Source organism: Melospiza georgiana, chromosome 11, assembly GCF_028018845.1.
Source record: "Melospiza georgiana isolate bMelGeo1 chromosome 11, bMelGeo1.pri, whole genome shotgun sequence".
Lineage (NCBI taxonomy): Eukaryota > Metazoa > Chordata > Aves > Passeriformes > Passerellidae > Melospiza > Melospiza georgiana.
Window position 1 is genome coordinate 10,525,794 of NC_080440.1, and position 27,781 is coordinate 10,553,574.

Sequence of the window (27,781 nt, forward strand, 5' to 3'; positions counted from 1 at the left end):
CATTTTTAAATTCTAATGATTTGCTGAGAACTCAATATCAAGAGAAAAAAAGGAAAAAAAAATCGATTATTTTCCACAGATGGCCAGTGGACTCAGATGCTGCTGTGGCACAGAAGGGGCAGTCACAATGACATGGCTTTTCCCTCCTGTTAGCAGAGATTATGCTGCATTAGATGGCATTGAGAGGGTGGAGAAAACTGGAATGCTTCTAAGACAGTGATGTATTGTAAAGCTGGATGAGCTAATTTTAGACCATTTAAAGTCAGATATTGGCAGCAGTTTTTCTGAGAGCTCAGTTAAGGCTAATTTACCACAAATCAGCCACTGAACTCATCCTGCAGATGGCAAAAATGTAAAACTATCATGCACTTAGAGGATAAAGAAAATACTGTGCTGGTTCCTGCAGGTTACATAAAAATGCTTTTAGAGGCAGTAATGCCAGGAGGACATGACTTGCATTTTTATACTTATGAATGCTCTTCCACAGTAATTAAAAATGACATACCCCATTAAATCACTTAGTACATACCTTAAAGCATATGATGCAGAGGTTTCTTGAAAAAGCCAATTACACAGTGTAGCTCTGTACAAGGCCAATGCTTCAAAGCAATTTTCTGATTTTATGAGTTACATATGCTTCAGAAAGGGAGATTTTTTTTTTATTACTGGCAGGAAGATACACTGCAAATAAGATACAAGCTCCTACTTTATTTTTTTGTTGCTGCTGTGAATTAAAAATTTCATTGCATATCTGAGCTTCAGCACAAACAGCAACACTTCACTGGAGAGGTCTTTTAATGTGAGAGAATCCTTTTCATGCTGAACCTCCATGTAAATAAAGCAGTAGTAATGATTAAATGATGGAGAGGAGTTTTGGCATTGCTGCCTTCTCCCACCAAAGAACATTTCTGCCAGAATCCAAGGGAGAAGCCTTGAGTCCTTGCCATGTAGCAGGATACTGAATTACTCTTGCAAGACTGCAGAGTCTGACTGTGCATGTCATAGGAATCATTCAGATTTCTTTCCATCGTCTCTGTTTAACCAACACTGTTTTGCTCTGATGACACTTCAGGAAAACGAGCTCTATTTGTCTACATAAAGATATTTTTCTTACCCAGATTTGAAAGAGGAGCAGTTCCACTGAAAACTGCAGTTTTCTTTGGTCAGGGCAGGGTTCTTTCCTTCTGTTTCAGAACTGAGAGACTCCCAGACCAGAGCACACTGAGAGCACGAGCCCCCAAGTTTCAGAAGCCCAAGAGCTGGGAGAAAGGCTCAAGTTCAGTAAAATCCTTCATGAAGAGCAGCACAACACCCAGCACTGAGGGGGTCTGAGTCCAGTAAAAACCCACCTGAAAACTAAAATCAGAAGAAATGTCAGGATGATGTTTACCTGTGAGCTGAGGACACCAGAGAGGCTTTGCCAAGCTGGCTGGAGGAGGTGAACAGGGAATCTCATGTTGGAATTTTTAACCTGTAGTGAGCAGGGAGCATATGGCACCTCTCAAAAATCTGTCTTTAATGCTGAAATTCACAAATTTTTATAAATATTCTTCTTTTAGGGTTGACCTCCTGTCACTTGAAATTCAACCAAATGTCTCGTTACTCACCAATCCTTGGAAAACCTCTTCTTTGGACAAATCTCCTTGTCCACTGATATAATCTCATTGCTCCAGCCAAGAATTAAAATATTAAAAAATGAAAAAGAAATATTTGAGTGGACAAGGGGATTTGTGACAGCCTAGGTATGTCTGTGACTGAGCCCTTTTTACTCCAGCATTCTGCTGTTTTTAATAAAAAAACTATCAAATCACACAAGATTAATTCCCAGGAAGATAAAAAATAATTTCATCCAATTGTTTTCCTGAGACTACCACTAGAAAACAGAATAAAGGAAAAATTAATTTTTGTAATGACAAAAAAAAAAAAAAAAAAAAAAAAAAGGCAGAAGTTGGCTTATAGCCAGAGAGCATTTTAAGCCACTAAAGAAGCTTTAAAAGTGCCCAAGACCCTTTTTCCTGATAAACTTCACTACAAATTTGTAGTCTTGACATTTTTCCAGTGTTTAGCATTGGCTTTGACAGCAATATCCAGATGTTCCTGCTCACTAGCAACTGCAAAGTCAGGGCCAGCCTCAGAACAAGTTTATCACCCTCAGAAGTTTAAGGGCACAAGTTTAAGGGAGAGATTTTTGAGGGATGACAGGCAATTAAAAACGCTGACACCTCTTTTATGAGCAGTTGAAAAGATAATTGAGGAATACAAACCGATCTGAGTTAGAGCTCAGTGCGGTGAGCAGGCACTGCCTGAGCTCTTTGCCTGCTGCTGTCCCAGAAGATGAACCCTGGATGTCCTTTGGACACAGCATTTTGCAAGCTGGGTTCTCGAGCCCACCTGAGACAACAACAACCTAAGAAGCAAAGCAGCAGCTGAGGCTAAAAAGGGGCCATACAATATTTTGTCTTTGCTCCAGCTACTGGGGTTCTAATTTTAATGTAACAAATCAGTGATACAGAATATTAGACTACTACTTCGTTTCCTTCACATTAGGTAAGTACTCCTCATACTAAAGGCTAAAATCTTTCACATTGTAATAATTATTAAATACATTTAAAGTACCATCATTCCAGTAAAGGATGACTTAGGAGACCACAAACTAAAAAGACTCCAAAAATTTAGTGTAAGATTTACCCTGAAATTTTTATATTTCACTCTGAAAATCATTAAGTTTTTAAATGCATGCTACTATTTTTAAGACGAGCTGGAAAATTCTTTTGATCCTCCAGGTATTAACCATCTGCTTAGAGCACAGGAGCAATGAAAAGGCAGCAAGGTGAGCTCCCCATGGTGCAGCCCACCAAGCCTCCTCTGCCAGAGGCAGCACTGATGTCTCCTGTAGGACATGGGAAAAGGCCACAGAGTTCCAAAGTCAGAGATGAACAAATCCCATCTCTACTGCAAACTATGCTGTTAGATCCATTCTTATGCTTTCCCCTCCTTTTTTTCATTTCCTTAAGGTATTAAATCTAAAAAACCCAGAACAATCCCAAAAATAAATATCAAATCAAAAAGTGTAGCAGATATTTATATTGCTATCCAAAATTGTGAGTAGCTAATTTCATTTGTTTATGTTAGGTTGAGAGATAATAAAATGTTTTTTTTTATTGTCTTGTATTGTTATGCATAAAAAGCACTACAAATTAAAATATTAGTGATGACCTGTGCTGAAACAAATTTTTTTTTCCTTTGGAAGAGAAGAAAATAACCATGTAAGAAGAGTGTTCCCAAACTCTACTCAGGAACTCATCTTATCTTTAGAACACTGTGAATTTTGATGTGTATTACTTTTTTGGTGTCTGAAAAATACATCTGTCTTTGTGATTATGATGGAAGAAAGTAACTCAAGGCTCAACAATCTTCTGCAATATTTAGGAGCAGTCTATGCTTGCTATCACATGCCACAAGGATGGACTGCACAGATAGTTTAATCCTTGATTACAAGTACAGACTCTTGGAATACTGGAGCAATGCACAGATGGTGTGATACTAAACACAACAGCTCTGCCCTATTCATGGTATTTTGTGAGCAGCAGAAGGACCACAGGAGAAGTGCCAAGCCAGAAATTCCCATCCCAAAAGCATCAACTACTTATTTGTGCTTGATAATTTGAGAGGGACTGAAGGCAGTAAAGTGAAGCTGTGTCCGTGGGGAAGCCACATGGGGAGGTTTGGGATGGTTCTTCCCAGGAAGGGCCCCAAACTGGAAGGATCAGGGGAGATGAAGGGTGATGACCTGACCACAACCCTCCATCCCCAGCTCCCTGTGCTCCTGGGGAGAAGCTGAGCCAGCCAAGAAGGTTGGTTTGGTTTTTATTTCTCACTGTCTTACTCCAGTATTGATTTGCAGTAAGTTAAGTTACTTTTTTCCCAAGTTGAGTCTGTTTTTCCCATGACAGTGACTGGTGAATGGTCTCTGTCCTCATCTCCACACAAAAGCTTTCTCTTTCTCTTTGTGTTTCCTTCCCTGTCCAGAGAAGGCAGAATGAGAGAGCAGCTTGGTGGGCAGCTGATGCCATCCCAGGTTAACCCACCCCACTTTGCTTACAGAATTTTCATAGGGAAATCCAGAAATTCAGCTTCTCAGGGCCCCCAGCACCACCTGGCACAGCTGCAGACCCCCAGCCAGAAACAGCTTCGTGTCAAATGGATCCTGTTGGTGACATTGCCTTTAACACATCTCCCTTCAGACCTCTCGAGTGCTGTGCAAACACCAACTAATCCTCTCACTCATGCAATATAAGCTTATCCTTGGAGATGTTAAGTAACCAACCCAGTCACACCACAAATGCAAGACAAAGCAAAGCTTTAACCTCTGCTGTCACAGCCCACATTAGCAAACCTGAGTACAAGGCACAAACACATTTAAAAAGTCTGCATTCCCTGCTGATTGAGGTCAGGATCAGCGAGATGAACTTCAGCTCCTGTAGAGTGCAAAATAAATTAAATGTGAACATCTCAACAGCAGAATCTTAGGCTTCCTAATTTAGAAACTCAGCTCCTTTAATAAGAGGGAGAGACAAACAGGAGCCTGAAGGGAAGGGGCTGTTTAATGATGCTTCATCCAACGTGGGAAGCAGCTGGCTTGGTTCCCAAGCTTTTTTCCTCCACCTCCCTGGCCCAGCAGAGACCTTGAATATTATGGAGATGCCAATCTGGAAATCAAGGAGCACTTTTCATCACCTTCGAGGGGAATAATCCTTTTCAAGCTTGTCCCTCAGCTGGGAGGAGGGCAGGGATTGGCAAAGGTCAATAAAATCAACATTCAAGAGCAATAGAAATGCAATTGGGCTGTAATTGAAAGCCTGGAAAGTGACAGAGGAAGGGGAAGAGAATTAAAGCAGGGGGTGTTTGCTCCAGGGAAAGTGTGGGGCCTCTTTTTTTGGGGAAAGAGTAGGAAGATCTCATATCCCACAGGAGAAGCAATAATCTTGCCAACAGGGGCAGATGAGTAGAGGAACAGAATTAATCAAGCTGAGGGAAGTTCTTCCTGAAAAGGAATGGAACTTTGCATAGTAAAGTCTGTTTCTCAGTCTGCTCACTGGACTCTATCTACATTAGAGGTAGAAAAAAGACAGAACATGCAGGAACATCACCTGGCAACAAACCTGGCTGCTACAGTCCCAGCAAAGCATTTTTACCACAGGCTGGTATAGGCTTTATCATGATTTTTCATCCTGCTTGAGGCAAGGGAGGCAAAGAAGAGGTGAATGAAACCAATCCTTCCCCTTCCACCATTCTTTTTCCTCTTCTGCCCAGGCTGTGCCAGTGAGGGCTCCCTGCCCTCCTGATGCCCACTCCAGCCCCATGACTCCCACTCCATCCCACTGCCAGAGCCCAGACCCCAGCCCTGCTCTGCCCTCGCCCACACAGCATGGCAGCCCCAAGTCAGAGCACGTCCAAGGCAAGGTTACACAAGTGAGTCAGTGCCAGGCTCCCAAGAGTGACATTTTTACAAGACAGAGCAGGGGTGAGCCCTGCCAGCACCTACCCACAGCACCAGCCCCTGTGAGGAGCACTCAGCAGAGCAAGTGCTGCTTAGAGGGAGTTTCTTGTCCAGGTTCACTGAGGGCTCATCCCACTCAGCCACAGCTCAGGTGCAGCAGCACAAACAGGGCAATTCCATCCCAGCAGGGTGGAGTGCCCAAGGGAGACAAACCAAATTCCTTACACACCATACTATACACAGAACCCCCCAACTCTGGTATTTCAGAAAAGAGAAGAGAGCAGTAATAATTTTTAACCAAGTTAACTAAAGAAGTAACAGTTCTCTCCTCTCACTAGCCAAACCCACAAAGCTGTTAAATGGTTGCAAAGCCCACAAATAAATTTTCCTAAAAGTCTTTTAAGACAAATTTTTCTATGTAGAAACCAGAAGTCTTTATATTTTCACCACATAACATTTGAACTGTACACATTGTAAGAACAGCAAATTATTTCAAGAAAAGCTAGTAAAAAAATACTACAGGTCAAAACACTTCCAAACTTGGCTATTTCTACTTGAACCTCTAGATAAGAGTCACTTTTTTCTTTTTTATTGATATCCATCCACAATTTTACAGCTGATTTTGGTACTTTGAACATTTCTCCCCTTGCAGAGCAGGAACCACAAAGCACATGACATTCAATAGATCCACTACTATTTTTAGTTAAAATGCTTGATCCTTCCTTCCTCAGTTGTTCCCAACTCTTGTAAGGCACATCCAGGAATTTTTCCCTTGCCAATATACAGGGAAGGCTTGACAAGCACAGAATTTTAACATGTACTTTTAACTTCAGTTTAGAGCTAAGGAAAAAAAACCAACCCTATTTTTCAATTTTCTGCCAGTATGAGATGTGCTGTAAAAGGGTAAACACTTCAAGTCTTTGTCAAAAGCAGCTCCAAGGGGAATTGTGAGAACCAGAAGATTTAAACAGTTCAGTTACCCAGGAAAAGTCTTTTGTGTCTAATTTTGGCATTTCATGGCTTATTACAGAATACTCAGCTCCCCCTTTTGTCTCTTACTTGCCCCCACAGTTCTTGCACAGGCCAACTTTAGCTGCTTGTGTTACTCAAGATAAATTACAGTGCTCAAGGTATAATTAAAACTTATGCTATGTGGAAAGCCATCTACTAATTTGATGATTGTCTTCAATGTTTACAATAACTATAATCATAACCACTTTTGGACCTGAAATGGATAAATATCACCAATAAATTTTAAAAACACAGAGCTTTGCTGTTCATCCACTGTTTCAAGAGCTCCAGTTGAGGTACAGAGTGCCATAATTATCAGTGATCTAGACAAGCAGCTAAGCACAAATTCAGTCACAACTGAGCATTTTCAACTACAGCTTACAAAAGCTTCCTGGTATTAGAGCATGAATAAATACCAGTGTTTTAAGAACACAGAACAGCTCTTCAGGGTTTGTTCAACATTTATGACAACAGAAATGTAAACTCCAATTTGCCATTAATGCCATTGCTGGAGTGTCCTTATTACCCAAATTCAGGGTATTATTATGTTGCTACAAGTCCCACTTCTCAGACCTCACCTTCTTCTCTAACACCTTCTGTCCACCATAACATTTTGGCTTTGATCCATGGCTTGTTGTCACACCACATTTTATTTCACACGTGAGCCTACTGAAACACAAGTGACATGTTCACTTCCTCCAGCTATAAGCTACTTGCTGTGTATTTTACCAGGAGAGTTGAAAGCTTTAAAGGGTAACTCTGCAAAAGTTCCTGATGCCACCAGCTGTGTATCACCTAGAGCTGACAGCTGGGGCAAGCATGACAAAGGGAACATCTGCAATTAGGACACTGTTACAGATATGCAAGTGGTAATTATTGATCAATTAACATGAACCTGCAAATCAAATCTTAATCTGAAATAAAACTCAATTAGTGCTTACTAATAGCAAATTCAGGAATTAGCACTCATTGGCTTGGCTTCCTCCTTCACTTCCTCTCCAGCAGGGCTACACCAGGTAAACTTTGCTATTCCCAGTCAGTTTGTCATCATTTCTACTGGACCAGAAGTGACTCCTCTGCAGCAAAGCAGCCCCTGCAGCTCAGCAAGCATCTCCCCTGTCAAGTATTTTGCAGTGCTACTGAGACTGGGTTTTGCCCAAAGTCTCCAAGAGTTACTAAACTTGAACACCAGCAAGATTTGCTGCTAACACTACCTAGATTTTACTGAGCATCTTTGAGCTGTGTTGCAGTTAAACAATACAAGGTATTCAAATCTTCTGGAATATAGAGAAATGGTATAAAACTGATCTTTCAAAGTTTGAACTCACCTAAATTCAATTCTGTATACCCAAACAGAAGCACATCTGATATCCTGAGCAAGCCCCCAGGGGAGACAAGACAACTTGTTTCTCCATTTAAAAGATTACAATATGCACAAATCCACAGGGGTTTTAGTACTGTATGGGATACACAACATAACTCAAGCCCAGTAAAATCTCAGGCAACAGAAATCATGAGGTCAGACACCAGTGTTGTATGCATTGTTTATTGAACTTCAAATGCCACGGTAGATCACAGATTAAATAGTTAAAAACTGGTTACTATCATACAATGTTCAGAACAGTCTTTCAAAACAGCTCTTTGGACAAAACTAAGAGCCAGATTCAAGCACAATTCCCCCAGGACAGAATGCTAGGGGTGGAAGAGAGCTTCAAAGTACTGACAGCACACAACATTACACAAAGCACAGCAGGTCATTGCCCTGGGCTGCCACATCAATCAGAGCAGCTCTGTACAACACCTTCTGCCTCCATGGGCAGGCACCTGCTGTGTCAGTGGGACAGAGTCTGCTTCTCCAGGACTTCAGCATTCCACATAACAGCACAGATAGAATTCTGGGTTCTGTGAGATTTTGAATTACAGAGCTGAAACCAGATTTAAGCAAACTGACATGGCCTTGCACTTACACTCTTTAGCCTTGACACACAAGACACCTACAAATCAAATTTTTATTTTGAAGACATGATGTCACCTGAGGTCAAAAAATTGTGAATGTGAACAACAGTGGTGTCCTTCAGTTACTTACTCTGAAGTTTGACTGGTTGGGGTGGGAGACTAGTGCTTGAACTGCACTGCTCAACACTGCATCCTATTTATGCCACCTTGTCTCAACTGAACATACAATTAAGTATAACAAAATGCATCAAAAAGATAAATCAGTCAACAGAAAACTGTTGGCAAGAATCACTCAATTATGTATTTGTCATCTATTTCAAGCATTTGTACAAGACACTGGAACTAGAAGCATTAGCTTTAATTTGTGCAATTTAAGAATTTCCTTCAGGAGGAGTTCAGTCATCTGACTAGAGAGGAAGCTCCCAGCCTTGCCTGGCAGTCATCAGTCGTAGCTCACCTCCCAAGAAGATTTAGAGCAACAACGTCAAGAAAGCACCACAGTGCTAATCCAGGCAAAGTCAGGATTCACAGTCTGAGATTTCTCTGCTGCTTTACTGCTCCATGTGCAACACACCTCGTGCTGAGGAAGCCTCTCCAAGGCACCACTCCCAGCTGCAGCACCCACAGTGGCACTGCTGCAAAGCAGTTGGATGTATTAGAGCTTCCACAGGACCGAGAGTGCACAACATGGAAACAAGTAAAACAGCAGGTTTAACCTCAGCAGCCCTTCTGAGTGATGTCCTGGCCAGAAGATTTGGTAATATCCATTGTAGTGAACACCTGTAAGAGAAAAAAATAAGAGTTTATTTACTGTTGCCTGCATTATCCACATGGCTACTGATCTCTTGGTAAAACTGTCTTCAAGAGCAGGTTTTAAATCAGGCTGTGCCTTCCCCCTTTCTCACCTCTGCACAAGTAGGATGGATACCAATTGTTTCATCAAGTAATTCTTTGGTGAGACCACATTTAATTGCAGCAGCAAAACCTTGGGTAACTTCACCAGCATTGGGTCCAAGAACATGCAGTCCTATCACACGATTCTGCAGAACAGATGAGAGAAAAATATGAGTCAGTACCAGGCAAAGTTCAACAAAAGCTCTAGTGTGTAACTCCCACTACAGTAAAAATGTTACACAAGCAGGTCAATAGCAGAGTCTTTAAGAAAAAATGAACTTCTTCAAATAAAGTAGTTCTGCAGTCCTTTCCATTTCAAGAATACCCTCAGCATATCCATCCTGCTACTTACATTGTCCTGTTTATTGCAGATAACCTTTGCATAACAGGTATTGTTATCTCTGCCTGGCACTGTCCATTCAAGTGGCCAGAACAAAGTGTGATAAACCTGGGAGAAAAACAAGAAAAAGAGCATTAGAATGTCATTGATTCAGTCAGGCACAATTCTAATTTTAAGTATCCTTATAAATTGGTGGTTTGACATTTAACCCACTATATTCTTGTCTATAACAAACGAGATGAGTAATTTTTTTTCCACTCAGCCCACAGAGTCCATACTCCAAAACTCAGCAGAGGAAGACTTGATTCCAACCATGTAGCTCTGACTTAAATACTTGATAAAAACAGCTACATTGTACAGTAGTTGCAAGTCAAACTTTCAGAAAGAGAAGTACAAAATATCCAGTTACTGTAAGTTTAAACCTACTATGCAAAACAGTAACAGCAGAAGCTCAATAATGTCAAGTGATTTTGACAGATATAAGGAATTAAACAAAAGGCATGCAAAAGCAGCTTCTTCATAACTCCTTAGAGATGTGCAGAAACCAGAAATTACCATAAAATGGGGAAGTTATCCCCAATACTCCTATAGGCCTATGTTAAGGTCAGCAAAAAATAAATTCACAAGTCAACAACAGTGAGCCAGCAGAAAATAGTTCATCCCAGGAGTTTGGTACACTTCAGCAATAAAAGCCTTCAATTCCTGACAACAAAAACCACTCCTACAGCTCTGCAACCCAAGTCTGGCCTCCTGAGGTCAAATGCTTCTCTCAGCCACCTGCAAACAGTTATGCACAATTCTAATGGCATTAAGTCCAGTCCAGGTTTCTGTGAGTCCAGTACCTTGCTGGCCAGATGAAAACAAAGCCACAACAGTTCTACCTGTCTAAACTTCTAATCTTGTAAATCTATGCCTTGAGACTAAAGCAGCATGGCCCAAGAAAAACACCCTCAAGCTACAGGTTAATTGACTCTTGGGTGTTCTTACCTCCAAGTTTTGCTCTCCATATTCATCTATGGCTTTTTGTTCAGGATACCCACAGCTGCCATACTCTAAAGGGGTAAACACTGTTGTTGGTACATTGATATAGTCACACTAAAAATAAAAAAAAAAAAATCATATTTAGACTATGCAAGTTCTATACACTACATAGCAGAAAAAGTTATAGAACTTTTCTTCTTTTTAACAAAATACTTGCAGAGCCAACAGATAAGTGGATAAATTAACTCATGTTATTGCAGTTTTGAGGGAAAAAGCATCTTATTGAGAAATAAATTGAAGTTGTCTGCTTATAGCTTTACCTTTTTGGAACTGCCTCCATACAGCCTTTGGGCCAGCAGTCTCCCTGCCTGAATGGCAACTGGAGTAAGTTCAAGCTTTCCTTCCAAGATATCCCCAATTGCATAAACATGAGGCACATTGGTTTGTTCTTCATCATTTACAGGGACTTTCCCATTCCTTTAAAACAAACAGAAGACCACAGAATTTAGCATTACAACTTTTCTCAGATCTCTATAAAAAAAACAGGGGAGAAACTTATTCTAACTACTGAGCTCATTTCATTAAATATCTTTATGCCTTTTTTACTTTAACTGCAAACTCTTCAGAGCATCAATCACCTCCAACTCTGACACACTGCTGAAGTCTGTATTCAGTGGGCCAGTTCAGACATGAACAACAGTGCCTGGCTGATGGCAGTCAAGCTACTCAGACATCTTTGGACTCTCAGTCTTTCACCTGATTATTACAGAACTCTGTGCTATCAGCACAATGACCAACTAGTACATATTCACTCAGAATAGTTATTTTACAAAGTACATACTGAAGAAATTAAGGTAATGGACAACTGTACTCAAATTGAGAACAAAAAAGTTTGCAAAGGTTTACATAATTGTCATATATAACAGTGGGAATTAAAAGACCATCGGTATCATAAACTACTTTTACAGAGGTAAAAAAATATCCTTGCATTTAGTGGTTTTAGGGAGTTCAGCAATACTCACTTCTCATTGATTTTGACACCAATTGTCTGTAGCCCAATATTCCTGGTACAGGCATCACGACCAATGGCTAGCAAAACCTAAAAAAACCCAAAATTAAATGCAAACACTTTACACAAGAGAAGTATAACATACGATTTCCTTTAGTTTTTCAGTGAAAAAACTGAAGCATATGAATAAAATGCCTTCCACACTTTTTTTAAAAATTTGAAGGAGCCACCCATAACTCTCTTCAGGTACAACTTGTTTTAGAGATGTAACAAGCAGAAAAACCAGAACAGAACCAGAAGCAACAACACTGTTTATATGACCTAAACTCCAGGCTGACAGGGTTCAACTAAAGACAAATAGTGAATTTCCACTTTTTTTTGCTGCCAGTAAATTACATGAACAACTTTTTAAGGAGGAGTTCCCTTCAAGTTGTTCAAGAAAAAGTATTTGAATACTATTCATGTGCATCAATAGCCATTTATTTCAAATCCAGACATGCTTACTGTGTTATATTCTTCTTCAAGGGTTTCCGATCCTTCAGTAGACTTTGCTGTCACTTTCAGTCTTCCTGGCATTCCTTGCTCCAGCTGCTCAACCTGTGCAAATTTTTGTAAGCTTAGAATGACCTGAAGCAGCAGAGCTCACTTCCATTGTCATTCAAGCCTACTAATCTACCATTAAGCAGTTAAAAAAAGCTCAGTCTCATAAAACATTTATTTGTGCACAGAGCCAAAGCCTTCCCAGACAACACCTGCATTTTACATGTGCTGTTCAAAGCAATGATGTGTTCAGAGAAGAAAGCACTTGCCTGAACAGGTACAAACTTCTTGATGAACTTCACGCCGTGTGTTTCCATGTAGGCTCCGACCTTCTCTGCCATTTCCTGGTCGAAGCCCCGCAGGAGAATGGAACGGACCATCACAGTGACATCCAGCCCCAGGCCAGCCAGAAACCCTGCACACTCCAGAGCCACGTAGGAAGCACCCACAACCAGAGTCTTGCCAGGGCAGTAAGGCAGGGAGAAGAGGTCATCACTGAAAAGAGAAGAAGCCTAAGTTATAAGGTCCTTCCAACACAAGCTTGTCTGACTTGGCAAACACCAGAGCAGACAAGTTCAGTCTTCTGTGCCTTTTCATCTCACCTTGTAATGCAGAATTCTTTATCTCCAGGGATACCCAGGTATCTTGGCCTTTCTCCTGTAGCCAGCACAAAAGTTTCTGCTGTGTGATAGGTTACTTGTCCCTTTCTGTTAGTTGCCTGTTGATGAAGACACAGTTAAGACTGACATTTTCATATGCTTTAAGATAAAAATTATGTAATCCTTTCCTTAATTATTGTAGATATGTTTAAAAATCAAGAATAAGCAGTTTGAATCAAGAACAAATGCATTTAGAGATACCACACAGGTCACTGAAGAACAACAGGTTTAAACAACTGACTATCAGGCTTTTCTTCCATTAGAGCACTTAAAATCATTTGCTCTTTGAATCCTGCCCATTTTAACTGCTAAATTAGATGGGATTACTCATGAGAACTTGACTTCCGAGTTATAAAAAGCCACAACAAATTAAAGACAACCCCTTTATCCCCACAATAAAAGGCCAATGTAATGAGAGGGACAGCATAACATGAATTAGTCCTTCAGCTAACGTCAATAAAAAGTAATTAAAAAAAAAGGTAATTAGTTACATGATTTCAGTTCAGAGGGCCTAAGACCCAACCTTGCATGAATTCTAACTAACTTGAACTCTAATTTGAGATTCTTGGTCTTTGGAAATTCCATCTTGCCAGTGCATCTCTTCCAGAATCTGACTTTCATTCTTGCTGTTTGTTAGTTTTTCCATCACAGATGAAGGGAAACTTTTTCCCCATTGAGTCAACAGGTAATTCAGGTTGGAAGTGATCTCAGGAGGTCATCTAGTCCAGCCTCCTGCTGGGAAGTCTCTCTGTTCTACTTCATTTATTAAGGACACTTAAGTGGCTTGGACACTTGAACAGGTGGTACACAAGGTAAATTGAATTTACTATTATCTTTCAGTGCTGAGTTCTTGGTTTAAAACACAAGTAGTTCAGCCTTGATATTGCAAACAGACAATTACATGCACTGAGTGCAACAGTTGCCTTCAATATGCACTTCTAGGTTAACCTTGCTTCAGTATGCTCACCTATAGCAAGATTGGCAGAACAAGCTTTGTCTTGCCAGACTGACACTTTAATTTGTATGCTGATACAGCATAAGGTTCTAGCAGAGCTCTTATGCAAGCACTTAATCTAAATTTAATTTCAATAGTTTTTATGCTTTAGTATGAGGATTTTCCAAGTTGCAAAATCACACAGCTGGAGTTTCCTTTCTTTTCCCCCCTTCTCACTCAGGCTGCTGAAATCAGTATGAAGGTACAAACTAAGACCACCTTCCTTTATTCTTATAAGACACAGGTTTACACATACCCACATCACTCTTACAGAACTAGGTCTGCAAACACTGTGGCAGGTACTAAAGCACAATAATTATCTTAATCAGTAACTTCACAAATTAGTTATTAACTTCAGTTGACCTAACTTGGCAACGTTAAGATGAAGCCTTTTTGGTGTTGAATTTTGTAAGGCAGTTTCCCTCCCAAGTAAGTATTTTAAATGCAGAATATACCTTGATTTTGTGTGGTTCCACGAATTCTCCATAAGAATTGAGGTATGTCACAGACTTCTCTCTCAAAGACACTCGATAGCCCCAGTTTAGAGAACCAATGTAGTTCTGAACTGCTTCTACCATGGTCTCCCAGTTGTGTTTAACTGAAACAAGACATTAATTTAGTATTTAAGAAAATAAAAGTGCAATGTGCCCCTTAAGAAAAATTTAACTTATTAATTGTACATCATGCCAAGAAAACATCATTATCAGTAATGATGATACATATTAAGGTCTTGTTCTATTATGTTAATATTTATGTGACTTGTTACTATCTGAACTAAGCCCATTCTAGAAATTCTGTCATTTTTCATATTTCAGTTAATACAGGGAACAAAACACAATTATCTTTCAACCCCAAAGATTTCTATGACTGAAGAAGGAGGACACCTGCTTCACCTAAGAAAAGTACTAAACTCTGCCTCTAATTTATTAAGTAAAAGAACAGTCTTGAGCTCAGCATCTCATCTGTACAGTCTTGGGCTTCCCTCTGTGTTCTTACCAACCTTGTTCTTCATACTGCCACCCAAACTTCCTTGAATCTTGGAGTGCCTGACCCAGAAGTGCTGCTTGATGCATCAGCTTCTTGGGAATGCAACCTACATTTACACACGTGCCACCAAGTCCTAAGATGGAAAGAATCACATTATTGCTTCCATGAATGGGATTGATGCTTTCCCTAGCACATACTTTGTATATTCACTATATCACTCACCTCAGGGAGGTTTGTATAGTCACACAAGTAACATGAAACTTCTGTTGCAAGGGACATTTTAGAATACAATAAACACATTAAGTTTGTATTCAGTTTAAGATGTTATTAGGCTCACTGGCCCCAGACAGGGACAGCATATCAAACACAGAGCCTGGTTACTTACTCCACAAGATTTCAGATTTTAGTCAGGCTGCCAAGTAAGCCAGGCAAAAACTCCAGTTTCTACAATTTAGTATGATCTATTATTTGGTATTTAAATATGCCTGTGTTTGAAATACTGTCTACAAGAGTACATTCATTCCTTGACTCAAAAGAAGTTTCACCAAAGTTTCTTACTCATTCTCAGCTGCCAGTATCACTAATGAGGTCAGCCAGCAGCTGTCCTTAATTAGGAAAATGTGAGACATACATAGCCAAGCAGTCACTGTTCTAAAGGGAGCCTATCAGTTGTCTACAATATAGAACTGGATGAACTAAAAGGCAAAATATCCCCACAAACATTAGAATGTGAACATGCACGCACACACTACCCACACGTGGTTTGAAAGTGAACAAAGCTAGAAAAACTTTTGACAGAGAACAGAGAATAGCAATGCCCAAAGCAGAAATAGCCATCCAGAAAAGCAGCAGGCATGCCAGGCAAATAACTCTTGTTATCTGTGTACCCTCAATTCCTCAATTAGAATTGAGGTAAGAATTACCCTCAATTCCTAAGAACACAAATCCATAATATGTAACATCTCAGTATGTATCACTGGTACTCAAACATCATCAAACACAAGATTAAAAAAAGCTTACCCCATGTGGTTCCAAGAGGTGTTGGAACAACATAATCTAATACCATTACTTTCTTTCCCAAGGCAGCAGCTTCCTATAAAAAATGGAGAAGACCAGTCAGCATTACTGAACAAAGCAAGCCTGTCCACTCATTTATAGTCATAATACATTTAGCACTAATAAAAGGCTTCTTTACTACCTTCACCAGTTAGACATTAACATACATGGCTCTTCTGTCTCCTTCCCTAGACAAAAACTGAAATCCCTCAAGAACTGACTTTAAACTTTGAATGGCTATTTGCATGTTCAATGCTGCATCAAGATCATCCTATGCTGTCAAAAGCCATGATATGAAAAAGGTATGAGATGGGCTCTCTCCTACCTCACCTAAAGAAATATTTATGCTGTTAGCTCTGCTTTCCATTCAGGACAGAACTGACTTGGCATGTTCATGCATGGAACAGAAGGTGACACACTGGAGACATTTCAATGCAGCACCACCATGATGTTCAAGGGGCTGGAGCACACCCACTATGAGAAGGGCCAAGGGAATTGGACACATTCAACCTGGAGAACAACTGAATTTGGAGGGGACACCAGAGAAACTTTCCAGTGTATGAGAAGTACATTAAGATGACTGTGCCAGGCTCTTCACAGTGGCCAAGTAGCAAAGGGACAACAGACAATGGCTTTAAGATGAAACAAGCGACTCAGACTGGATATAAGGAACTTTCACATCATGAGGACAACCAAACAGGTTTCCCAGAAAGGCTTCCCATCTCCACCCCTGGCTTATTTCAAATGGATGAGTCCCTGCACAATCCTGTGTGACTTCACAGTTGACCTTGCTTGGAGCAAGGAGCTTATATTAGATATTCTTCTCATGTATGTCCATTCCAACCTGAATATGCCTATTCCTCTATCCAAGAAATTAGCAGGTAGACATTGTTTGATTTTTCAAGCACTTAACTCAAATCTCTAGGTGGCTCAAATCTATTTAAGATCTGCAATCCTGCCTCAAACAAGGTTTAGCTGGGTGGCTAATATTTTGAATATTACTCTGAACAATTTGGCAATTAGCACAAAGTTTACAACTGATGTCCCAGAAGGTTCTGTGAGGAAAGATCTGAACATTCTGAAAATACACAATTGGCCAACTGAAGAATTCCACTGTCAGCCCCTCCTGCCTGCTTTGTATTTTCTAATGAAGGCTGCATGTTTGGCTGTAGAGCTCAGCAATTGTCAAGACATAAACTGACAGTTTAGGACCTGGCTGAGAGATGGGAGTGTGTGTCCAAATCCCTTGGGTAGCAGAGCAAACTGAATCTGGACCTTAGGTCCTGAGGCACTCTGAACAACAGCTGATTGTGTAAGAGCTACACAATCTCAGCTTCCCTTTCTGAGAAAGCACCTGAAAAGGGAACTAAAGAGTGAGGCAGCTCCTTGAAGGGGACTGCTGGAAGCATTTAATTTTAGATGACTGGTGATACTGAATCCTAAACTGTCAAAAGGCTTCAACAGCAGCCCTTAAGTTTTCTAGATTACTGTTTGGAAGCACCTGTGTATTACACATGCAGAAGAGATAGTTAAAAAACATTTGGTTCCACCCTCAGCCAGAAAACTAAAACCTATAATTAGGATCAAGAGCTGAATAGACATCGGCAACAAAATGGTCCCTTTATCCCCTAAGTAAGCACATTACTAGACCACTATTGGTTCATTAATTAACAAGTTGAACAGTAATACTCATCAAAATATACACTGTTTTACACCAACATAATTAATAGTGAGTAACTTTTGAATAAATTTTACATACCACCTGTTCTCTAATGTCATTTTCACATCCTACCTTAGAACATGCAAGTCCACCTGAGCCACCACCAATAATAATGAGATCATATTCATAGGGTTCTGTAATGGTTTGGTTATCCCCAAGGAGTTTCTGCAGTGATCCATCCTTATAAGCCTGGGAGAGAAAAAGAAATAAATAATCAAATCAGCACACATGTTTCTGAGCAAACAACTGATAACACTGCCTGCTCTGAGTGACGTCACCCAGGCTGCTGTGTCACACAACATTCAGCTACAACCAAACTGCAAATTCCCTCAGTCTTGTCCACTTCCAGCTGGTTTCTAAAGCCAGGTTACCTGGTATGTTGCATCACAGCCACCAATGTGAGTTCCATTCACAAATACATTAGGCACTGTCCTCTGGTTCGTCAGCTCTGCCAATACTTGCTGAATACTGGCTCCATCATCTAAGAATAAAAGAAATATGTACATTATAAACAGATTTCAGGAACAGAGGTTTTTAGAACAACCTGAAGTATTAAAGGTTTGGACTGTGAACACTGTAGGCCTGCCAAGAAAAAAAAAATGTCTATAATTTCATTATAAACATTCCATTTGCAGGTTTCCTGGACATAAGCAAGTCTTCAGAAACTACTTCTCAAAGGAGCAGGCTTAAATACAAAAATTAAATTGATATTTCAAGCCACAGTTCTACAGCATGGAGTAAAGCTGAAGTAGTAAGAATTTAGCTTTTCTATTTCAAGGATTTTTATCTCTTACAGTGTCACATTTGTTGCTACACACTACAGTGTTCACTACAAAAAAATTCTTTTCCAGCTATCACAGAAGATCACACACACACCTTTTCTATCATGAGAACTTCTTGTTTTGGAATATGTTCTGTGCACAGGAACATAATTCTGCCCAGCAGCTTTGTATTATGAGACAATGGGTAAGGGAAGTATGAACATGCTTTTCTACTTACCCTAAAGCTACCTTCCTCCTTTTTCTACCCACCACACTGTCAGAAACTTTCTAGTTTTAAAATTATCATTGCCTGACCTCACCTGCCATCTGAATCATCAGCACCTACACATAGGCTCAATTTAGATCTCTCAGCAGTAAATGGGGGAATGGGGATTTACAGTAATCACTCTGACTAAAATCTTTTTATTCCAAGGTTGTATCTACTAAGTATCAGTAATCAGAGCAACTGCAAGGGAAATATATTATTAATTAGAAGTAATTCCAGGAAAAAAAATGCTGTGCATTGTACTTTACATATCTTGGGCTATAATTAATTCACAGTATGATAACTTGAATAAGAAGCAAAAGTAACCAAGAAGAGATGAATAAATAGCTAAATTTCTCCCAAATATTGCTTCAGCAAAAGTAAAAACTTCAAAAAGGCACAAGAACTTTAAAAAAAACCTTGGAAATTTAAGTTTTGTGCAGGAAAAAAGAATAGACACTCAACAGTTTACCAAACGTGCATTTAAGAGCTCAGTAAAAAACATATAAGAAACTATCTGTTCCTAAAACTACATTAAAAGCTAAGTGCATTATGTCTGTGTACACATAAGGCACTGCCCATGTCCTAAAACTAAAGCAGCTTGGGCTTTAAGGAAAAAAAACAACTTGAAACAAGCAGCAGCCAAGTTACTGGAATTTGCCCTTCCTTCCAGTGACTCAGCACTCTTCCCAAAGAAGGTCACCAACATACCAAGTCAAACATTAACAATTCATCTGAAGCCACAAGAGAACCAGGAGTAGGAAAAAATTACAGACTTATTCCCCAGAAGCCATAGCTCCTTGGACAAAAATCAGATCTCACATTCTCTATCACCTGATGGTTTTTACAGTCAAAGCCTTCAGTTATATTAAAAACACATCCTGTATAAAAACCACATTGAAGCCTAATTGCCTTTACCTCTGCATTTATTAAAATGTATTTTACTTGTTTCACATGTCCCCCAGTTAGCTCAAGACAGCTTAAGGAATCATGCAGCCTTAAGAATCCCTCATTTTTAGTTACATTAAGCAGCAGCACATTGTGATACATTGTTTTTCTCCTACTCACCAGTTATATCCAGCTCCAGAGCATAGTAGTCCACATGCAGGGAGTGGAAGAGTTCCTTCACCTGCAAGAGGAACAGACACCATGGCAGCGCAAAGGTTCCTCAGCTCAGGGTACACCTTCCCTGCTGGACACACACAGGACACCTGGAAGGCTCAGTTCCCCAGCTCTGGGGCTCCACACAGCTTTGGTAGCTTGGTTCTGTGTTCTGTGTGTTCCTCACTTAAAGCCAGAGCATTTTACCTCCCATCACCTTAAGAAAAAGCTTCTAGATACAATTTGCTTAGCTGCTGACTTCTCCACCTGCTACATACCAAAAGCTATGGAAGTGACTGCCATATAAAAAACAAAGAAGAGAGATAAAACAGCAGCAAGATTCCTTGGTAATACTAAAGAAAAAAAAAAAAGAATAATAAGCAAAACAAAAAAAAAATACTGAGTACTCAGCACTCAGCTGGGTGGTTTTTTTACCTCAGTTCTGGATGGGCAAAATGTATCATTATGTGATTCAAATCAGGCAACCTTTTAGAAACAAGATTTCTACAATAACATTTTTTGTGATGCTGGCATGTGAAAACAGCTCTAGCAAGAATCCCTGAATGTCTATGGGATGGACCCACTTGCCAGCATGGAGTCTGAACATTTTGAAATCAGCTTTCTGAGGAATCTCAAATTTATGGACAGAGCTTCATCAAGAGTATACTGAGGCCCATCTAGTAAGTTTAAAGATATCTAACACACAGGGAATAAAATGTTTTTAATATTGTTGTGACTCACACTGTTACTATACTGAATACTGAGTATTCCAGTGTTTTCTGATTAAGTTTCAGCTTTATGCAGGCAAACAAGAAGATTCTGTATTCTGCACCAACTACAAATCCTTAGCACATCATATATCAACTGTAACATTCAAAAAAAAAAAAAAAGCTTTGCTTCTGTAGCTGATGATATTGGTTCTACAGTTTTAGAATAGTGGAGGTTCTAAGGGACCTTTTCAGGCCACCTGCATGAACTCCCTGCTCAAAGCAGAGCCAAATGTGAAGGCTGATGACATTGCTCAAGCACTGTCCTCTCGCTTGGAACATCCACAAGGACAAAGACACCAGAACTTCCCTGACCTGCTCAACATTTGACCATCCTCAGAGTAAAGAACTTCCATTTTACCCCATTGGAGTGTCTGCCATAGCAACTAATGTTTGTTTGTTCTTCTTTCACTCTGCAACTTGAATAACACTCTGATTGTCTTCCCACCTGTCAGCAAAAGGCAGCAACTAAAAATCCCAGTCAGCCTTACCAAAGTTCAACAAACTGAGCTCCTCCTTTCCACATTCAGTGTGTGTGATACTCCAGCCCTCTAACCATCTAGATGACCCTTGAAATTTCTTGTCCTAAGCTCACCATTACCTTCAGGCTTGCCTCCTGGAATGATTACAGCTACAGGCAGAATGAAAGGAACCACTCCAGACCTCCTGTTCTGCATCTTCTGTTACAAATCCCAAAGTAAATGCCAAGCAAGAACCAAAAAGCAAAGCTAAAGTGATTGCTACTAAGAAGTGTTAAGAATGCAGAGGCAAGTTAGAAAATTCGCTGCTTGGTTGCTGGTTTAGTTTGCAGCAAAGCAGTGGAGTAACAGGGAAGAGTTCACTGGTTTTTGTTTTCTTTTTTAAAAAACTCTGCCAAAACATTGCAACAGCAGCTGGCAGGAAGGAGGACAGGACGGAACATTACTAAACCAAGGAAGATTACACTCAAGAAAGGACAGATTTAAGGCATTTAGACCACCTTTATTCTCTACTGAAGGTACTCAGTAGAGAGAAAAAAAATCAGACAAATGCTAGCATCCTAATTAGAGGCAACTATTGCACTTTACACTTATGAACAAATCATACTTGTGTTGTGCTAATGAAACTGAAGGAAGGATCATAGCAAGCACATGAGCAGTTACAAAATCTTCAATGCAGGCAAGAGATAATAGATGACTTTGGTTTGGAGAAGGAAATGATTAGGAGGAGTAGAAAGATAACACACTAATCATGACTAATATCAAGATAAGCTGAACAGGAAATGATTTCTCAGAAATACTCACTGGAGCACTCAGCAATAACTGCATTTACCAGAAAACAACTTTGAAATGAAAAGGAAGTAAATCTCCCTGGGGAACACAACAAGAAAACTCACTGCTATCCGGCATTGTAAAAGCCAAAATTAAAATGAGATTAAAGGAGTTATTAGACCATCTAATGAAAAAGAAAATCAACTGAAAACTTTGAACGCAATATAAAACTAATACCAAGTCAGGTCAAGAAATTCCTGTGTCACACACATCCCACTGGAAACTTCAGCAGTGCACTGGGTGATAGTCTTACTTACAGCCCAAAGACAAAACTGTCATTTCTTCAAATGTCTGGGGTGGGATACAAGGCTGAAGTCACTGATACAGCCACTTACTTCCCTTTTCACCAATGCAATGGCCTCAGTTATCTACTAAACCCTTTCAGTTTTCACAAGAAGTGATGGACTAGAAACACTTCCAAGTATTATTAAACAATAGATAATTCCTCTGAAATCAAGAAATTAGTCTAGCTTTAGGAAATGCTTCCCACAGATGCTTTCTGTCACTAGGGAAGCTAAGCAGGTTTGAGATAAGCTTTCTATCATAAAATAATAATGGCATGTCCTAGGTCTGCTTTTTCAAGTATCAGCTAACACTCCATAATAGCTACAGCTGAATTGGCCAGAACCCCCTGAGGACAGAGAATGTAATCTGTAATTGCATAAAATATAACTAAAATAACCAGTAACTTTATGCAATCACAACTGTTGCTCCTAAAGTATCAACATATCACAGTGTTCAGCCTTGCCATTTTTTCATGCTAAAAAACTGTGTTTTCTTTATGCATTTCTATCTTACTTATTATCTTTTCTGGATGCTAAGCAATTGAAGAAACAGCCAAGTTACATTATGACAAGGAAGTAATTCTACCACCACCCCCTCTCCACCACTGCCCTGTTAAAGCAGTTGAACAACAAATTGCATTTGCAGAAGAACAACAAGCACAATTGCCAAGTCATGCTATTAGCTAACCTGAATACAATCACCTACCTAATTCACTCAGGGAATTTATTTGCAGTTGTGTTTCCAAAGAAAAGTGCCATTTTAATTTCCTTCTAGCATGGCTACCTCCACTTGAAAGAGAGAATTCTTTCCACCCCCAAATTAGGTACTTTCAGCCCATGAGCACTAAACATCTTTTTCTATTAATCCTACCAAAAGCACACTGCTAACAACCATCCACAGTAAAAGATAATACAATGCACACTATTCATATCTGTCTAAGAACTCAGAACTATGTGATTACAGTCTAAGTACTCAAGCTGTAACTACACTTCCAAATTACATTCACTTCATTAATTCTATAGACTTGATCAGCTAACAAGAATCCTGCATTAGCCATTGTTTTCCCATTCCTTTCAGTAATTTCTAAGTCTTTGATAAGAGGGATTGTTAATACCCTTAGTGTTACAGATATTCCTCTGTTTTATCACTTGATGTCTCACGTGTGGCTTCCTTCTTCCATAAACTTTCTTCTTCTAATTCTCTGTCTGCAATCTATACCCCTTCTCCACATTTTCTTTGTTATATTACCTTTCTGTTCTGTTCCAAGCAGGAAAATAAGCCAAGGAAATGTGACTACCAGGGCAGTCACCTCTTCCCCCCAGCTCTATTTATGACCTGTTTCTTCACAAAAATTCACACAGCATTTCTCAACAACCCCTCCTAGAAAGGGCCGTGACAGAGGGTCCTCCTACTCCCTGTGTTCATTCCTCCCCTTTGCCAAACAATAAGGATAATATTCCTAACATTCCTCATATCTGACTGCTTCCCTGAAGCAAGCCATCTGCCTAATGGAGAAGCTATGAACAAATGCAGGAAAGAAAAATCTGGAATTTAATTATTGGACTACAGTCAAGTCTTTTCTCCCCTTCTTGTCTTAGTCTAGAGCCTCTGCAACACCACAAGCAGATGAAGGAAAAAGACACAAGGTTTAAAAAGTTACAGTGCCATCATGTGATCTCAAACCCACTGAACTGAGTGCCATGAGCATCAGCATTTACAATCACACAGCAATAAAAGCACACAGGGCAATACCGACAGCCATGACTAGGTATTTCTTAATGGGCAACTCTGAAGTCCTCAAGAAACGATTTTTCCTCAGCAGAAGATAACACTTTTGTCAACTGGACTAGACAGAAGCAAGACCCCAGCTCTTCATTTACTGAAACTTAGAGTAAGTTGCTAAGAAGGATTTGAGCTACGTACTCTGATTTACTATCTGCCAAAAAGTTCTTAGACAGAAGGCACTGGTTTGGTTGATCCTCTCAAACACAGAAGTTTCCTTTCCCAAAACCTCAAAAAAGTTGCAAGTGAGGATATATTCAGTTCAGTTTTCTGCAAGGAGGTCATAATATCTCTTCCCTTCCCAGAACTAAACCTAACCCAGAAATGGGAGTGAGGCTTCTGAGTATTTTCCTGGTTATCAGTTGTATTGAGGAACACCAGGACTTGATCCAACAGTTCCACTCATGTTCTTACACAATGGCCATATCAAATATGGTAGTGTGAGGTTCAAATAAAATTTCATAATATACTCTTTGTAACTATCCAGGAAACCTAAGGCCTACAAACCCTCAGGTCCTGTGTGGACTATGACCAGTGTATTGGTATCATAAAACTCTAATGAAGGCCTTGGGTTTTTTAATGAGCTTGGCATACTAGCTATAGCCTAATGAGTGTACATTGGTGTAAAATTAGGGCTAAAAAGGTATTTTTCTCTAAATATCACAATTAACCAAGAGCGCTTTTCTCTCCTTTTAAACACACGCTGCGATCAGGATTTAGAACTTTTTCATTTGCTACAGAGTCAACCTTCCTTAAATTTAGAAAGGGCAGAAAACTTAACTCATCCCTGCCGTGGGGAGCAGCTTTGCCCAAGCTGAACACCAATGTGGTACCCAAATTTCCAAAGAGAAAGGAACACAGCCTGAGCTTCGAGCGGCTCTAGAGCAGAGGAACAAACACACTGTGCAGAACTCGCCACACATCCACCTCCCACCGTGGCAAAGCGAAAGAACCACCACGAACTCCACTTCGCCTGATTTAGAGTAGCAGGAGGTTTTCCAGCACGTGGTGCTGGAGCGGGACGGACACAGCGCCACTTCCACACGCCCCAGAGCCCGCAGGTGCCGCCGCACGCCCGCACCGCCCTCCCTCAGCCCCGCGCCCTGCCCGGGCCCGGCGGGCGCCCTCGGGCCAAGGTCTGCCCGCGCCAGCCTCGAGGGACGGCCCGCGGGGGACCGCGCCGAGCGGGCTCCAACGGCCGCCGCCGCCTCACCTTGTTGCAGTAGGGGCAGTAGCTCTTGCTGAAGATCATGACGCGGTGCGAGGCGATGAGGTTCCGCACGCGGAGCTTCAGCCCGTCCCAGTCCGGGAGCCGGGTCTGGACCGGCGGCGGCGGCGGCGCCATGGCGGCAAGATCGCCTTCGCCGCGGCGGCCGGGCTGACCCTCGGCCATGCCCGCCCCTTCCGTAGCCGGCAGCAGGATGAGCGGGCCAACCTATTCGGAGGGAGCGAGGGGGGGACAAAAAGCCAGGGAGGGCTCTCCACCCTGCATTTCAGCCACAAGCACTATGAATCGTTGTAAAATAATAAAAAAAGTCTTTTATACCAGAGGCGAAAGCGTCAGAGTCTGCCTAAAGGCTACGTAGAGAAGAACAAACTTGCGTTGTTTAAGCCTCTCTCCCCTCTGAGAGGGGGCGTGAAGTGAGCCAAGAGGAGGCCGGCGCGAGCGCGCATGAGCGGCCGGCGGGCGGGCGGTGCCGGGCGGGGCGCGGGGCGGGGCCGGTGACCGGGTGGTGCCGCCTCAGCGCCCGCCCGGCCGAGGCTGGCCGAGCGGATAGTGCTGGGCAGCGCGGGCGGGGCAGGGGGTGGTGTCGGGGTTGTCCTTTGCCCCCGCGGGGGAGCGGTCGGCCTACGGCCCGGGTTGGACCTGCCTCGGTGCCCTTTAAGTTAGCGCGAAGTGTGGGGGAAAAGCTGCTTCCCCCACGGGCCTCCACCTGCCCCTTAGATCTCCTGCACAAGAAGGAGAACGCGTCCAAGTGGAGCATCTCCTATAATAAAATGGATTAATAGCAAAGAGAGCAGAAAAAGTTTCATTTTCTTACACATTGCAGGTCTGAAGGAAGGGCATGCTGAGGCATCTGGTACTGCTTATTGCATACATTGCGATGAGACGGGACTACTCAATGCGCACGAAGCCTGGTGATTGCCGGGGCTGGAGGGTGGCACGGCAAGAGCCCCTGTGAGGGCAGGGGCAGGAGGAGCCCTGCCTGGGCTTGGGGCAGTGCCGGTGGCGAGCCGAGGCCCCGAGAGCTCAGTCATGTCCCCGAATGTGCGCCCATTACAGCGGCAGCTTCTGTGACCGATCCTAGGGGGTTGTTCTGGTTTAATGTCTAAGAGCTTCTCTAAATCAAACCATGAGAACTTCTGAGTGACAGGAGTTATTTTCTGTAGGTGAGGAAAGCAGGGAGTGATTTCATAAGATTCAATAAGGAGTTTTTAACAACCTAGGTAATGAAGTCCATTGCTCCTCCCACACCTGCCACAGACCAGTCCTACTGCTATTTACTAATGCTAAAAATAGCCACATATAATAGCTGTAATGCCACCAGCGATGAAAATGGGCCTGGTGGGAGACAACTGAATTAACTTGCTTAATTTCTTTTTGGATCATGGGTACCTACGATGTTCACTGCCCAGTGAGCTTGAAAAAAATGTACATTGCATTTATTTGAATGTTGGCAATGAAGGAGATCTAGACTAAGACTTTCTACATTCCCCCCAGAGAAAAACAAATCTACGTTTTGCAGCCTTTTATTTCAGTATCACCATATAGGAAAGTGGATACAGTACCTGCAGCTACTGAGGTTTGACATAACATGCATGGGCCAGAACTACCCACTGTACTTTGTTCATAGTCCAAACAAAACTGCTTGTTTGGCTAATTGTTCTCTCTCCTTCTCAGACTTGTTGTACCTTGTGAGAAACAGTGCTGCCTTTATTATTGGTACAGGAATTAATATCCTAAGCTCAAAGGTTTGTGCCACTGTCTGAAGGTTGGTAGGTTTTCATATTAAACTTGGTCTGTTTCCTTCAATATAAACATCCATCAGCTCTAGAAGGGTCTGAGAAAGGAATAAATATCCAAAAGATCTTTTTCTGTTGGCGTGCTCAACACTGATGGCAGTGTGCCAAGTCCCATGAGGAATAAATGTCCAAGACAAATTAAGTCACTTGAGGGTTTATTTTCTGCTCTGTGCACTCTGCTGTTGGTTATTACCACTGTTGCCTTAGAGCAAGAATGGGGTAATGGTTTTAAACTAAAGGAGGGTAGATTCAGATTAGATACAAGGAAGAATTTATTTACAGTGAGGGTGGTGAAGCATTGGGCCAGGTTGCCCAGAAAAGTGGTGGATGCCTCATCTCTGAAAACATTCCAGTCCAGGCTGGATGGATCTCTGATGGATCCCTGCTCATTGCAGGGCTTTGGAGTTGGTGGTCTTTAAAGGTGTCTTCCAGTCTAAACCATTTTGTAATTATATGATTCTGTGGAAAATGGAGGAGGGGGACAATGTTGACTTGCAAAACAAAGGGGTAATCTGGCAGCACTCTGATGGCAGCTTTTTGCTTAGCTTTGTTTTCGGGCATTGTAGGTGGTTGACAGAAAAGGAAAGGAATGAACTCTGGAGAAAAAGAAATAAATTAGTGCTCAGTGAATGTCCATTCAGTGAATGGACTGCCACTTTAGTGTCCTGTCTCTGTACCCCAGTAATGGCTGTGATTATCATTAACAGATGATGCCTTAAATCTGTTTTCTGTTCTGAGGCTTTTTTCTCCCACAGAATACCAGATCATACTCAGCTCTCAGGATCTTACTCTTCAGGTGTGCTGGGGAGAGATGTAAGAAGTCCTACAGCTTTTTGGAC

General features: G+C 41.2%; 1 protein-coding gene across 1 annotated transcript; it reads right to left on the minus strand.

Annotated features, from left to right (window-relative positions):
- Positions 1-8,041: 8,041 nt before the first annotated feature.
- Positions 8,042-25,473, minus strand: TXNRD3 (thioredoxin reductase 3). Its single transcript, XM_058031978.1, has 16 exons — positions 25,132-25,473; positions 19,742-19,802; positions 18,019-18,128; positions 17,720-17,836; positions 15,892-15,964; positions 14,885-15,004; positions 14,340-14,482; positions 12,834-12,949; positions 12,501-12,726; positions 12,196-12,288; positions 11,705-11,781; positions 11,003-11,159; positions 10,689-10,796; positions 9,714-9,809; positions 9,373-9,507; positions 8,042-9,247 (listed from the first exon to the last, which is right to left on the minus strand). Exons 1-16 carry the CDS (start codon positions 25,309-25,311, stop codon positions 9,185-9,187), a joined length of 1,875 nt encoding a protein of 624 aa, XP_057887961.1. The 5' UTR covers positions 25,312-25,473; the 3' UTR covers positions 8,042-9,184.
- Between the last annotated feature and the right edge of the window lie 2,308 nt (positions 25,474-27,781).

Excerpts from the sequence above, each read along its gene's own strand:
- TXNRD3 (XM_058031978.1), bottom strand. The coding sequence starts at position 25,311 with ATGGCCGAGGGTCAGCCCGGCCGCCGCGGCGAAGGCGATCTTGCCGCC. Across the intron at positions 11,782-12,195 it reads TTGAAGAAGAATATAACACA|GTTTTGCTAGCCATTGGTCG; the intron begins GTAAGCATGTCT and ends GGGTTTTTTTAG. Across the intron at positions 9,248-9,372 it reads TCCATCCTACTTGTGCAGAG|GTGTTCACTACAATGGATAT; the intron begins GTGAGAAAGGGG and ends TTTCTCTTACAG.